At 38.1% G+C, this 15,299-nt stretch overlaps 1 protein-coding gene across 1 annotated transcript in view; it reads right to left on the reverse strand.

The window, feature by feature from the left end:
• LAMA2 (laminin subunit alpha 2) overlaps positions 1–15,299 on the reverse strand; it is a gene marked incomplete at its 5' end in the record, with an annotated part of 387,284 nt that overhangs the window by 260,098 nt on the left and 111,887 nt on the right. Inside the window, one exon of the mRNA XM_080616795.1 lies at positions 6,854–7,096. Within this exon, the coding sequence (XP_080472921.1) occupies positions 6,854–7,096 (243 nt within the window). The remainder of the gene's footprint in view (positions 1–6,853; positions 7,097–15,299) is intronic.

Consider the following 15,299-nt stretch of genomic DNA (forward strand, 5'->3'; position numbering starts at 1 on the left):
AATACTGTGCAGTTTACCAACCAACAGTCATCTCAGAAATCCTTCATAATCATGGTGCATTAGTGTTAATATCTTTCTGAAAATATTGTCCAATACTTTTCATTTAATGCTGGATATGGTTTAAATAAAATAAAATAAAATAAAATAAAAAAGAAGCTGAGTAGAGTAGCATAGAGTAGAATAGAATAGACTATTTCAGTTGAAGGGTACCTAAAACAATCACCTAGCGCAACTGCTTCACCAATTCAGGGCCAACCAAAAGTTAAAGCATATTATTAAGGATATTGTCCAAATGACTCCTAAAAACAGACAGGCTTGGGGCACTGAACACCTGTCTAGGAAGCTTGTTCCAGTGTTTGGCCCTCTCAGTAAAGAAATGCTTCCTATGTCCAGTCAAAACCTCCCTTAATGCAGCTTTGAACCATTCCCACATATCCTATCACTGGATCCCAGGAAGAAGAGATCAGCACCTCCCCCTCCATGTCCCCTCAAACTAGACAAGCCCAGAGACTTTAGCTGCTCCTCATAGGACATTTCTTCCAGCCCTTTCATTAGCTTTGTTGCCCTCCTCTGGATGCATTCAAAGACCTTCACATCCTCTTTAAATTTTGGGGCCCAAATCCGCACACTGTATTCCGGGTGAGGCCACAGCAGTTGAATCTACTGCCTAACATTCTCTCTTGCTCAGGAATCAATGTCTGAAATTCCCCCTCGGGAAATCTGGTAAGATGATCTCTCAGTACTATCCCTCTCACTGTAAAGCCATGACTCCTTTCTCTGGGCTGAATTCTTAGATGGAACAAGGTTAAGGCTTCATGTCTTAACAAACACTCAATAAAGGCTTGCACAAATACTACATGAGTCTATATGCTCTCAGAAGAAACTGAGAAGACATACAGAAGTTCATTTTAATACCTGGCATCATTCTGGCAGTAGAATCACACTGATGATATTTATACAGACATGTAAGGTATGACATACCTTCCACAAAACACAAAGAAATAAAATTTTTGAAAAACAACTTTCTGCCAGATTCCTCTATGATGACACTAATATGGACCAGGGAATCAATTGGCTATTCCAATTAAGATTTAATAAGGTCGGAATTAAACACACACCCTTCCTCTTGGTTTTTATACTTTCAGAAAGCTTCACTGTAGAGAAACTCAATGTTTCCCAGAATATGAGTTTTTATTATTCTTGACTTCTTAGCAAAAGCAAGTGCATTCTTATCAGATTAATTAAATCTTTCTCCCACTGTCTTAACTGGATTTGACTTTCAATATCTTCTGGCACAGAAAATTATTTTATATTAAAAAAATAATTAATTTTTAGCTATTTTTTTTTCTCCTAGCTGGTACAAAATACTCTTAATCTATGTATGCTTGAAGAATGCTTTTTCTAAGTGCAACCTCCTATTTTATTTCCTATCAAACTACAGACCAGGTAAAATGTATCATTCTCTGTGAAAAGATACACATTGTCCTAAAATGTTATATAGTGATCAACTGATGCACCTGATGTCCAGAGAGTCCAGCTTTGAAACAACTGCAAGCAAGAGAGAAGATTCCCATATATCAAAACACAAACATTATACGTGCTAGCTCAACCAAGTATTTGCTAAAAGAAATCTTTATATATCTTACAAGAAAATAAAAAACATAATTACAAAATTACAACATTGAAAGTTAATGTCTGGACCCTTACATCCACCTAGTTATCAAGGTAAAGAAGCTGTGGCACAAATTGTAGTCTAGCAGAAGAAGAAAGATTTCAATAAAAAAGATACAAACTAGATGTAAACATCAGAGACTTCTGAGTTAGGGAAATTAAATAAAAATCACTATGGTAACTCACTAATTTTTAGTTCTCAACCTAATGATCATCTGAGGAAATAAAGAAATACCATTCTGATATGGTGTACAGATGAAAATGTCACAAGATGAGCATTCTTCTTTACCCCAAAATAGGAGCCTCATCCTGCCAGTTATCAATCCTTACATAAACAACTCTCTCAGTTAATGCCAAAGAAAATACCATTAAAGCAGGAAACATCAATTCAGTAAAAGTTATATGTTACATGTAATATATAAAAATATATAATGTATATATTATATAATAAATATATAGAATGTGTTATATATGCTATAATGTAACTTATTGATATATCTGATCTCTTTTAGTTCTTTTCTGTCTTGGGGACACTAAGACAGTGGAACTTGCTTTTTCATTTTGAAATAATATTTTGAGAAACTTTAGCATTTACATTTATTGATGGCCTATCAGAAACATCAATGCTAGAAGTCTACCTTTGCCAGTGTGAGAAAAAGACACCCACATCTCTTTACATATTTTTCAGGCATTACTGATCTTAGACAGAATGGAAACTGGAATGATAACAATCTTTCTTCATTCAAGCCTTTTGAAGAAATTTCCTTATTTGAGAATTTCTCAGTTTTGTTCATTCAGAAGCTGTCAGTATGCAGTTTTCCATTATTTCATGGAAATATTTGATAAAATTATTTTATGCAATGTCCTGGTTTAGCAGTAGCAGTCATTTTTTCTCCTTAGTAGCTGGTGCAGCACTGTGTTTTTGACTTTCGGCCTGGGAATAATACTGATAAAGCCGATGTTTTCAGTTGCTGGTCAGAATGTTTACTCTGACCAAGGACTTTGTGAGTCTCATGCTCTGCCAGGGAGGAGGGGAAGCCGGGAGGAAGCAGGGACAGGACACCTGACCCAAACTAGCCAAAGAGGTATTCCATACCACAGCACGCCATGCCCAGGGATGTAACTGGGAGCTACCCTGAAGGGCTGGATCACGGCGGGGTGGGGGTGAGGTACCGGTCGGTGAGCGGTTGTATTCTTTCCCTTGTTATTTCCTTTATCATTATTATTACTGGTGGTAGCAGTAGTGGTTTGTGTTATACCTGAGTTACTGGACTGTTCTTATCTCAACCCATGGGAGTTGCATTTTTTCAATTCTCCTCCCTGTCCCTCCAGGAGCGGGGGGAAGAAAGGTGGGGGGGGAAGTGGACTGCGTGGTTCTAATTTACGGCCTGGGCTTAAACCACGACATGCAAATAATTCTTGGTCTACATATAGACTGAGTGGATGTGAACTTGCACTAGTTACACTGACCTGAAGAGAAATCACATGGGGCTTATGGATTTTTTTGTCATCTTTCTGCTGTTCTAGTTGTCATTTGTTTTAATTCTGCAACTGGCCAAGAGAATATTATTGGTGCTAATTGAGTGCGCCCTCACCAAGTTTGCCGATGACACCAAGCTGTGTGGTTCGGTTGATACGCCGGAGGGAAGGGATGCCATCCAGAGGGACCTTGACACGCTTGTGAAGTGGGCTGATGCCAACCTTATGAAGTTTAACCATGCCAAGTGCAAGGTCCTACACCTGGGTCGGAGCAATCCCAGGCACGGCTACAGGTTGGGCAAAGAAGAGATTCAGAGCAGCCCTGCAGAGAAGGACTTGGGGGTGTTGGTCGATGAGAAAATGAACATGAGCCGGCGGCAGTGTGCGCTCACAGCCCAGAAAGCCAACCATATGCTGGGCTGCATCAAAAGGAGCGTGATCAGCAGGTCAAAGGAGGTGATCCTGCCCCTCTACTCTGCTCTCGTGAGACCTCACTTGGAGTACTGTGTGCAGTTCTGGTGTCCTCAACATAAAAAGGACATGGAACTGTTGGAACAAGTCCAGAGGAGGGCCACGAGGATGATCAGGGGACTGGAGGACCTCCCGTACGAAGATAGGCTGAGAAAGTTGGGGCTGTTCAGCCTGGAGAAGAGAAGGCTGTGTGGAGACCTCATAGCAGCCTTCCAGTATCTGAAGGGGGCCTACAAGGATGCTGGGGATGGACTATCCATCAGGGACTGTAGTGAGAGGACAAGGGGTAACGGGTTCAAACTTAAACAGGGGAAGTTTAGATTGGATCTAAGGAAGAAATTCTTTACTGAGAGGGTGGTGAGGCACTGGAATGGGTTGCCCAAGGAAGCTGTGAATGCTCCATCCCTGGCAGTGTTCAAGGCCAGGTTGGATGAGGCCTTGGGTGTCATGGTTTAGTGTGAGGTGTCCCTGCCCATGGCAGGGGTATTGGAACTAGATGATCTTAAGGTCCTTTCCAACCCTAACTATTCTATGATTCTATGATATTATTATATGCCCAAAATACTTTGTTTAGAATTAATATTTCTTGAAACACTCTAAACAATCAAGTCACTGACTAAAATGTTCATTGAAAGCATATATTAAAAAAACATATTCTGTTTTTTCTAAGATGACAAGTTTTAACTTCAGAAGCTATTGTAGATGTAAATTTGGCTTTGGAACTGTTTTGCCAACCTATGCTCTTTCTACACTTCATCAGGTTTCCTAAGGGTACATCAGAATGATGTGCCTAAATAGCTCATAGGTTTTGAAGCAAAGGAAAAGTACTTCATGTTAGATTCATAACTCTGTCAGTCTTACAAAACATCTGTACTATCTGATACATAGAAAAAAAGTCCTACCCTGGAACAAAACCAAATTATGCACAGATGTAATTCCACTGAAAAAGACCAGGAGCCAGGTAAATACATAATTGTAACTAAATTTGGTATTTGTATTGTTTTTCATGTTACATGTTTAATGAAATATGAAAAAATAAATAACCTGGACTATTCATTTCTGTGTTAATGCTACATATTTCATAATGCAGTTAACAGCTACTCAGACAGATGAAACTACTGTTTTAATTATGAAAAGAATATTGTTAGAAACGTAAGCTGATTAACTTCATGTGGAATGATACTCTTTCAGTCACTACGAAAGCTAAGCTTTAGGCCTTTCGTTTCAAGATGTTCTCCCTTTATTAGGAACATATCTCAGATTAACAACTGGCTGTGTGAGGTGAGATTAAATTATATGCCTCTCATAGAGCGTGCCTGTATTGAACAATTCCTCTTTTTGAAGTGGCATGGAATAGATGCACTCCTCCATTCAAAGTCTTCTTCCCCCTTTGTTTCACTGTGAAAAACTTTATCAGATGCTGGTCATTTACTGGGTTCAGGCCAGAACACCAGCTACAGCACAGCAGGCCAAGTTAAAAATTTTAATTGCACACTTAAGATCAGGATTAAGTTCTACTCAGTTCAGCAGGCCTTCAGCCACTGTTTCAAGTCACAGATATATATCAGCATGATGAATAAAAGACCTCTGCTGTTTAACTCAGCCAGTGAAGAGCAGAATGAAGCACTGGCTTAACCAAGAGGACAATAAACTACTGGAATAAATATCTGTCTGCAAGAGAATTAAATAATCAAAGAAATTGAACAATGTAAATTAAATTAATTATTAGAATAATTACTTTGGCATTGTATTTTCAGTGCAGACAACAAACTCTCCCCAAGAAACTTTCCCCAAGAAACTTCTCCCCAAGAAACTGTGTAAAATTTCTTTGCAAGTGATGAACTGCTAAATCATGTTCACATCTCAAAAAGCACCCAGTTGGAAACAGTTTGAAAATAGCGCATATGTCTGCACTATTTCTTGTAATATCATTTTATATGCTTCTGCTAGGTTTTACAAGAACAAATACCCATTCAAATGATACAGCTACAAAGTACTCATGATGATCTCTCCTAGATGTGCAACTGATTTCATATCTGATAACTCATATGAGACTCCTTTAGATCCAAGCTCATATCTTTTTAAAGTGTACCAGCAGGCTATTTTAATTGAAAGCTGTATTTTTCTGCTTTTGCAGCTGGCATTGGAAATTTCCTGTGAACATGAACAAACGATATCTATCTAAATCCAGCACTCAAAACCAATTGTATTAACAATTTTGCATGTGAATGTTGCTTTGCATGTAGTCGAACAAAAGAGAGTAAGTTTGTACCTCTTCATAAGGAGATACATCATTAAAAAAAGTGGAGCAGAAAATAAGAGAAGAATAAATACTGAGGCTAAAATTTCACAGAATGTCATTAGACATTAAAGAATAACTAAACAAATACTTTGGATCTAGTGCACAATCAAGTTACATTATTTCCTTGAATTACCAAGTTGTGTGCAAAGCAAGTGTTGGACAAAAAATCTGTAAAAGAAAAAAAAAAAAAGATATATATATATAGTTGTTGGAATTTGGTACACTTGGTTTTCCCTCTCTTCATTTTAAGTGGCTGAAAATACTGCATTTTCAGCTACAGTTGCAAGTGATGAACTGCTAACTCATGCTCATTTGCCTTGTTCTTTCAACCACAAATCCTCATTCTTACCTCCACCACATATTTTCTACACCCTCAGTTAAAACAAATGACTAGTCCATGATTCATGTGCCTGGACTTATGAAATAGCAGAGGCCTCTGACAGGAGAAGAAAGAATAGGTATATGTACAGGCAAAGGGTCAATTACAGGCTCTTAAATGTAATAAATTAAAGTCAGAGTAAAATCATTATTGTTTAATATTCTAGCATGTACACAGGGACTGAAAATGTGACTCAAAAAGAAGTCTTTTAGTTATTTCACTTTGTCCATGATTTTTTCCCAGTATTCTCACCTTTGTTCCCAAATGACATGGGAACATATTTCAAGCACTTAAAGTTGTCTGAAAGTACTAGTGCCTACTTCTACCTAATAACTCTTTTACCTCTTAGTTTACTTTGTAGAATATGCTTATTAGAGTGTACTTTGTATGCATTTATATAGGACCGTGTAGGTTGAGATTTTAAAACTGCAAATAGACTACCTCCTCATTTTCAACAATACCAAAACACTCTGTCTACTCAAGCAGATACTTGACAATTAAGCAGGTTTTTATTGCCAGGTTATGGTGCATGGAATAACATCTGACCTTACCTCTCCATTTTCCAGAGGATGGATTTTGGAATAATAAGAAGTGCAGATGACTTCATCATCTTTTATATAGGATGGTGTTCCAGGACGGGGATAAATGTTGTAACGTGTCAGGCACTCACTGTCTGTTATAGCATAATACTGCCATGGCTGATAGTCTACACCATCCAGTGAACGCTCTAATATCCAATTCCCAGGTCGAGGTGAGTTAGCTGCTTTCACAATAACATACGCAATCTGAAAAATCTGAAAAATAGATGAATTGTTAAAATATATGTAAATACATAATTAAAAAATCTGATTTCTTAACAGCTACCAAACTAAGAACTGTAAATACGATGATGTTTGATTTTTTTTTTTTTTTTTTTAATACAAATGCAATGTGGCCTCAGATTCCACTGACATTCTTTAACTACATAAATTAATTCCCCACTGACTTCCCTGAAAAAAGATTAGCTGCCAATAGAGACTTTGGAAATAGAATTAAAAAGCACTCCAAATTCCGCATAACTTAGCAGGTAATTGCTAAGCTGCAGTTTCAGCCAAATGTTTGCAAAGTTTGTTTTCAAGTGTTTTCAATTTGTAGAAGTAGGTTTGTTTCTGTAAGTGTATTTATAGACATCCACTTTCCGCAATGTTTAAGATTTGCCAAACTGTTACAACTTTACTGCTGTTAAGAAAAACATTGGGTTTAACTATTGAAAGGTAATCACATCATACTGAAATCATTCTAGGAAACATCTTTATTTCAATCACATGACTTGGCACTGTGGCCATAAATAAGCTTTATAGGACAAAGACATATGAAATATCACTATAAACAGAATGGAAGCATGTAAGCAATGCTCATTATGGTCCATTTCATGTGCCTATTCAATTGATTTATCAAGGTTTATTTCTGTTTACAGGCTTTCTGGAATGCAAGCCGCAAACAATGTACTTGCAATTGCAGAATGACATAAGTTAATGACATAGTTTTATTTTGGTTTGGTTTGGTTTTTTCAACCTAGTAACATCTAAGTGCTACAGAGGTAGAGCTGAAGCTAAGGTAAGAACACAACTATTTCCATTAGAAAAAAAGAACACACAAAAAGTTAGTATTTTTAAGATGCAGTGCTATGAGTCTGCATGAGGATGCCAGAGCGTATCATGGAGAGAACAGTGTTGCTTTAATACTTAAAATTTTCTATATAAGGTAGTCATTGTAAAGAAGCTGCATGATTCAGACTTACTCCACACAAAATCTATTGTGAATACTTATCAGTCACTAACACTGGTGAAAGAAAAAACAACATTAACTGATGAAAAAAACCAGTAAGAAGATTCAATTCTTTTTAATAAACATCACTATTATTTTAAAATACAAATTATGTTAAGTGGTAGAGTATTGCAAATACTACAGTACGTTTGATGATGGAGGCAAAGATAATGTTTATCTCCAATTATCATTCCTGCCTTCTGTGTAGATGCTGAGAACACAATAAGATCCACAATAGCTTCATTCAGGAAGTCAAATCACTAGGAACCGAAGTTTTTCAGTGGGAATAAGAAGTGGGTGAGGCTGTATTTCTTTTGAACTCAAAAACAGATGCATAACCGTGCATTCATGGAGTATTATCTCAAGTTATCAAGTTAATTTTCTTCAATAGCCTAAAATAAAATCTCCAGAGACAGGGAGGAATCTGTGTTTCACCCCATTGTTTCAATGTGAAACATACAATCACTTGACCCTTGTTTCACAAATGCCATTTCCTCACTTAAACTCATTTATAGATATATTCCATTGTGGCCATAAATAACTGTAACTGTAACTATACAGGATCAGTGTCACCAACATTGTTTACAATAAACAGAGAAAACCACAGCATTAATATAGCTCTCCAAACTGTGCCCCTTCAGTTAAGCTTTTTGAAATGACAGCAAATAGCTGGAGTGTTTAATTATTTACTATTTCCTAAGGGAGGTAATGAGCAACAGCTATATTTTAAGAAACTAGTTTATCAAGAGGGTTTTTTTGTACATTGTCCTTCGCATGAATAAAGAATCCAATGTGTAATGTAAACTGGTTTTTACATCAGCACGATCTAGTCAAACCACATAAACCCTTTCAGCTCCAGCTGTTCAGAATAGATATTACACTCTAGAGTACTTCTAAATACTTTTTAAAAAGTAAACAATTTAAATTAGTGTTTTACCTTGAGTTCTCATAATAAGGCTATCTCTTACACGTTGAATGAATAACAAGTAAGGTTAAACACATGACTAGGGCTTCTGCGGTGGACAATCTGTGCTTCAGGACACAGCTAACAATAAATTCATAATCTTACATTTTTCATATATAGCTTCCTTTGCAAAACTTCACAGAAGATTCAGTGTTAAATACTGCCAAAACCCCCATTTAGCTCTGCAAACATCTTCAATGCATTGGCTTTGTGAGGCCAAGAGGCACAATCAACAGGAAGTCTTCTTTTGCTTGCTTGCTTTGGTATACTAGGCTGTCTGGGAGAGTGAAACTTTCTGCAGTGACTTTTCAAAGTACACCCTAGTTCAATGACATTTCCTGCACATTCTGCTGAAGATGTGTTTGAAGTTGCATTTCTTGCCTTCTGGGATAGTGTACTGTTTGACTGCAATTTATTATATACCTTTGCTTTGATTATTTTTAATATACTTTGTAAATGAAACTGTATCAGAATTTTATTTAAAAATCAGCAGAGAGGAAACACCATATTGCAGGTCATAAAAGGGTAAACATTATTCTGCTTAATCTGAACTTGTCAAGGAAAAAAGCTTGTTAATGCAAATAAAAGGATACACATGAAGAGCTTTACAGTTTTCTGCCTGATCCAAACTACTACTACTGTCTCAACCTCTGAGAGTTCCTGTAGTGGCTTCTCCAAAAGAACTGAGTTATCTGCAACCCACTGACATATGAAACATTCTTTTTTTCTCTTTCAAGTTTCTATTAGTGAGTGGAACTGAAAGACGGCTTTGTATAAAACAAAACTATTTCCTGGCCAGAGAAACTAAATTCCAGAATTTTTATATGTAGGTAGGCAGTTAATGCTAATTGCAGTCAAGGGAAGATGACTAAGCATACGCATCAAAAACATGACCTGACTGATTGATATTATTCCTGATCTTTCTCACTAAGTATAATGTATTGCTAAGTTTAGCTGTATTTGTTTCCACAATCATAGAATCATAGAATAGGTGAACCTGCTCAGCTTTCTGGAGCCAAGTTTCCTAGCAAATTTTAACACTGAGCTTCTGTTACTACAGGGAACAGCATGATGGAGCATTCCTGGTTTACTTTTCAAATAGCTGACACATGTCAGTTGACGTGATAATTGCACAATCTTAGAATGCATCTGGTTTTGTACAAGTCCCATAGAATGTAATCTGGAAACTGAAGTTTGCTGATACATATGTGAAAACAGAGCAATACCAAGCTGCCTAGTGGCACGTAATAGACCATTAACACAGCTGCCAAAGTGCAGCTGCCTCCTTGTTTCTACTTGCTCTGCTCATGCGACTGTAGTGTAATTATGGGAGTAGGAGGGAAATAGTCTAAATAGTCCTTTAAGCCTTTCCCAAATTATAGACAACATAATCCTCAAGATGAAAAACAAAATGAGTCTTGGGTCTCATTTTCACTGGTAATTGTCTCAGCAGTGTGATCTACAAAGCACATATTGTGAGAAACGGTTCCATAAGTTATAGCACTCTATATCCTTATGAATGCCTCATAAGACATAGAAAAGTGCATCCTAATACACAGGATAATTTGCTACACTAATATTATTCAGATAGAGCTGAAGTGAATCATTAATCTGCATAGGGTTAGCTAGTGAAGCAGGAAATCTCATTGTGTCTGACTCCCACCTGTGCTTCTATTTAAAAAATAAATCCTCCAGTTAAAAACCATTCATGTAAGTCAGAATATCATCAAAGGAAAAGTACAGTACCACGCAAGTCTACAGAAATATTTAAATTTCATTTTTTCAGCAGAAGAATGTAATAACTTTAATGGAGGCTTCTATCAGCAGATTGTGTATCTACTTGTTTTCCATAATTATATTATGTTGTTGATTATTTCTTCAGTTCAGTGGTCAAGTAAAATGGCATTCTTTTATTGAGAAGAGTGCAGAATTTGGAAAAAAGGTTTGTTTCCTTACAGGCTGGCATAAATACTGTTAAAACTTGTGGTCTTAAACATGCCATAGATTTATTTAACCAGTCATTTTAAAGTGCTGTTGGGGACCACAAAGCAGTGCAGACACCTCCTGTCCCAATGTGAAATCCATTTGGAATAGTCAGCTGGGAAAGCTATCTCAGAACACCCTGCAGGCTAATAAGCGTTACTGGCTACAGGAGCATATGGCTCATTAGGAGAAACAGAAAAAAGAACATTTTTAGACTATGTAAACTTTATTATGCAAGTGTTAGGGGGATTGTGTAAATGGATGATAGTTACTATGGAACATTTAGGGGAGGGAGTAAGAGTGGGGAAATAAACAGATTAAGGTGATTCACGGAGGAACAAGCATAAGATATAGAAAAAAGGAGATTAAAGGAACCAGTTGACTGTCCTGATTTTGATCACTGAATTCTGTCCTATTTTCTCATTAAATTCTGTTTGTATCTTCAGTTTAGGTGTGCTCCCTCTATGAGTGGGTATGAGTGAACAAAAGTTTGCTTCCACCTTGATTAGCCAGCAGGTAGAAGAGGTCTGAGTACCAGCAGTTAGAGTAAGGCTGCAAATCTCCAAGGCTCTGCTGTTTGGGTGCCAGCAACTGGGGACACAAATGAGATCTGGAACCAGGCAGTGGGTAGATTATCTAGGGCCAGCTACTGAAGTGTTGTATGTTGTGTATGTATCCATAGATGCACATACACACACATGCCCATAGGAGACTTTAATCCTCATCTGGAGAGGAAGAACAGGGTGAGGCTTCTGCTGTTTGTGTTCACATAGGTGCTGATAGGGCACTGTGGTCTATTTATTTTGCTCTGGGCAGCCATGGGGTGTGTTTCACTCTCTCAGAAATATAAACTCTGCTTTGCTACAGTCTAAATATGAAGGCAGAACCACAATAGCATTGCATCTATCAGGCTACCAGATACAGTATCTTCCAGTACCTAGGATGACCAACAATCAGGAATCACAGATCTAAACAAATTCTCAATGCAAAAGAGTGTTCCTCAATCATTAACTTCTATCTTTATACTCATTCATAAAAATAACTGGCATACGTCCAGGACATCATGCATCTCAAATTCCAGTATCACATTTTCACTATTTTTCTTTTTGAAATAGCCTCTCCTACAGGCTTCAGACATGAAACAGACTGAATCCAACTACTTCTGCTAGTGAGCTAAAGCAGAGGTTTTGTGAGTTTGAGAAACAGCTCCTCATTTCTCAGAGGCTGATAAAAATTCCTTATGATTCTGTGTGCTCAGGTTTATTTCAATTCACATACACTGTTATGGATTATTACTTGCGTCTAGTATGCATGAAAGACAGCAGACAGGTTTGATGCCAACATTTTCAAACAACTGGCTATTTAAGAACAACTAACCTTCTCATTTTACTCTAACATCCAACTCAGACCGAGAAAAAGCCTGATTTAGAAGTGGAGTGGCTCTTCAGATTCCTCAAATGACCCTCTAGCACATATCTATCGATCGCTGTCCTGAGAGACAGTGGCCATGGTTTCAAACATTCTCCTCACAGTCAGAAATTCTGTAATTGAAAATGATGGCATGGAGGGAAAAAAATAAATTTGCTTAGCAGGATTCAGCTAATATCAATTTAGAGAGCTGAACAACTCCCTGCCATGCTGCAGTTTGCCTTCTAATGACAATGTCTCCCCTGTTCATTTAAGCTGCTTCCAACTGAAATGCTGCCACCAGATAGGGAATTTGGGCTGAAACTTGCACACACTTGATTCCAACACAGTTTTTTTCCCATAGTGCTGCAAACAATTCTAGTTACTAGATAGCAGGTCATCATTTGTACCAGAAAAAATGTAGCCATAAATGTCATGCAAAATAAGATGTCCATAGCATTTGGTGGGTAAAACTGTGAAAGACTTTACCACAGCAAACTTTGAAAAGCTCTAACGTTAGTACCACCAAACGAAGCCATGTTTCAGCTAGAAATTTTCTCTCTTTTCTAATTAGACAAAAAATCACTCATATAAAATACTCAGTCCAATTCTATTAACACCTACAGAACATGCATTTAAAAAAAGAAATTAAAAATATCTCAACATAGACAAGGTCAGCTTTCTCCCTCCCCTGTATATAACTGCTGGAGAGGCTGAAGTTTCTTTAAGAATATTTTTATCTCCTTGAGAAAAATAAATCCTTTATTAATACCTCTCAACTTTTGCTCATGCTATAAGTAAAAGATGATTATAACTTGTGCCATGTAGGAAAAAAAAAAAAAGAAGTCTATTGTAAGAGTGCACTTTATAAAATTCTCAAGTTGTCCAGCTGCTGAATATCTAGGTTACATTAAGCCAGAGTCAGCACCTGTAAAGTTTCTGGCAATGTCAACTTTGTACTTTGTAATTTTCTCTGCTGGTTTTCTTCCACTGTTCAGTTGTTTGTGAAGGCCTCAAAAATAGCTGCTTTCTGTTGATCATTTTTGCTGCTCATCATTGGCCTTGAGGACACCAAAATTGAGGGCTTAAGTTAGTAATTCACAGTGCTTTCAAATAATAGCAGAAAGCAATTCGTTTTCTCTTTATTTCCTAAGGCTAATCACTTCTTTCCATTAAGAAAGAGTATAGCAAAGAAATGAAAACTGAAGGAAATGCCAATATGCAAACCTTTCTTCTTCAAACCTAGACAATAGAAAAGAACAGAAAAGGTGGTTCTTCTATTTTGGTGCTAAAACATCCCTAAATATTTTTTTCTTCCTTGATCCAAGAACTGATGCTCAGCTAGGATCCTGTAGTGTTGAGAGTAGCCAGGGTAAAGTGTCCTCATTTCCTTCAATGAGGTTTCAATGCAGCATCCTCTCACAATCTGCACAGAGGACCTATCTGTTCCTCTAGTTTAAGAAGAAAAGTACTATCAATCACAGCCATATTTTTTAACTCCATTTAAAAGTTCTACAATGCACAAACCTTGAAACCTAAATATTTAAAAACTATTCTCAATCTCCTCACCTACTACAGATTCATACCAAGTCTTTACATTTTAATTCCACAATGAGAATATTAAATTTAACATAGATAAAACTATTTAGTCAGATACAGATTCTTATGCATTATTCCAGCATTTCCTAGAGAACACTTACTTGTCTTACAGAATCATAGAATGGTTTGGGTTGCAGGGGCCTTTGAAGATCTAGTCCAACCCTGCTGCCTTAAGCGGGGACATCCTGCAGTAGAGGCTGACTGCTTGGTAGTTCCTCGTGTGCTTTTTGTTAGCCTTTTAAAAACAGGTGTGATATTCCCTTTTCTCAAATCACTGACTGCCATGGCTTTTCAAATACAATGGAGGGTGGGTTAGCAACTATACCAGTCAAAACCCTCAGGACCCTGGGATGTATCTCATCAGAGTCATAGAATCATGGAATCATAGAATAGTTAGGGTTGGAAAGGACCTTAAGATCATCAAGTTCCAACCTCCCTGCCATGGGCAGGGACACCTCACACTAAACCATGTCACCCAAGGCCTCATCCAACCTGGCCTTGAACACCGCCAAGAATGGAGCATTCACAACCTCCCTGCGCAACCCATTCCAGTGCCTCACCACCCTCTCAGTAAAGAATTTCTTCCTTAGATCCAATCTAAACTTCCCCTGTTTAAGTTTGAACCCGTTACCCCTTGTCCTCTCACTACAGTCCCTGATGGATAGTCCATCCCCAGCATCCTTGTAGGCCCCCTTCAGATACTGGAAGGCTGCTATGAGGTCTCCACGCAGCCTTCTCTTCTCCAGGCTGAACAGCCCCAACTTTCTCAGCCTATCTTCATACGGGAGGTGCTCCAGTCCCCTGATCATCCTCGTGGCCCTCCTCTGGACTTGTTCCAACAGTTCCATGTCCTTTTTATGTTGAGGACACCAGAACTGCACACAATACTCCAAGTGAGGTCTCACGAGAGCAGAGTAGAGGGGCAGGATCACCTCCTTCGACCTGCTGGTCACGCTCCTCTTGATGCAGCCCAGGATACGGTTGGCTTTCTGGGCTGCGAGCGCACACTGCAGCCGGCTCATGTTCATTTTCTCATCGACCAACACCCCCAAGTCCTTCTCCGCAGGGCTGCTCTGAATCTCTTCTCTGCCCAACCTGTAGCTGTGCCTGGGATTCCTCCGACCCAGGTGTAGGACCTTGCACTTGGCATGGTTAAACTTCATCAGGTTGGCATCAGCCCACCTCACAAGCGTGTCGAGGTACCTCTGGATGGCATCCCTTCCCTCCGGTGTATCAAC

The sequence above is a fragment of the Psittacula echo genome (genome assembly GCF_963264785.1).
Source record: "Psittacula echo genome assembly, chromosome: 4".
Lineage (NCBI taxonomy): Eukaryota > Metazoa > Chordata > Aves > Psittaciformes > Psittacidae > Psittacula > Psittacula echo.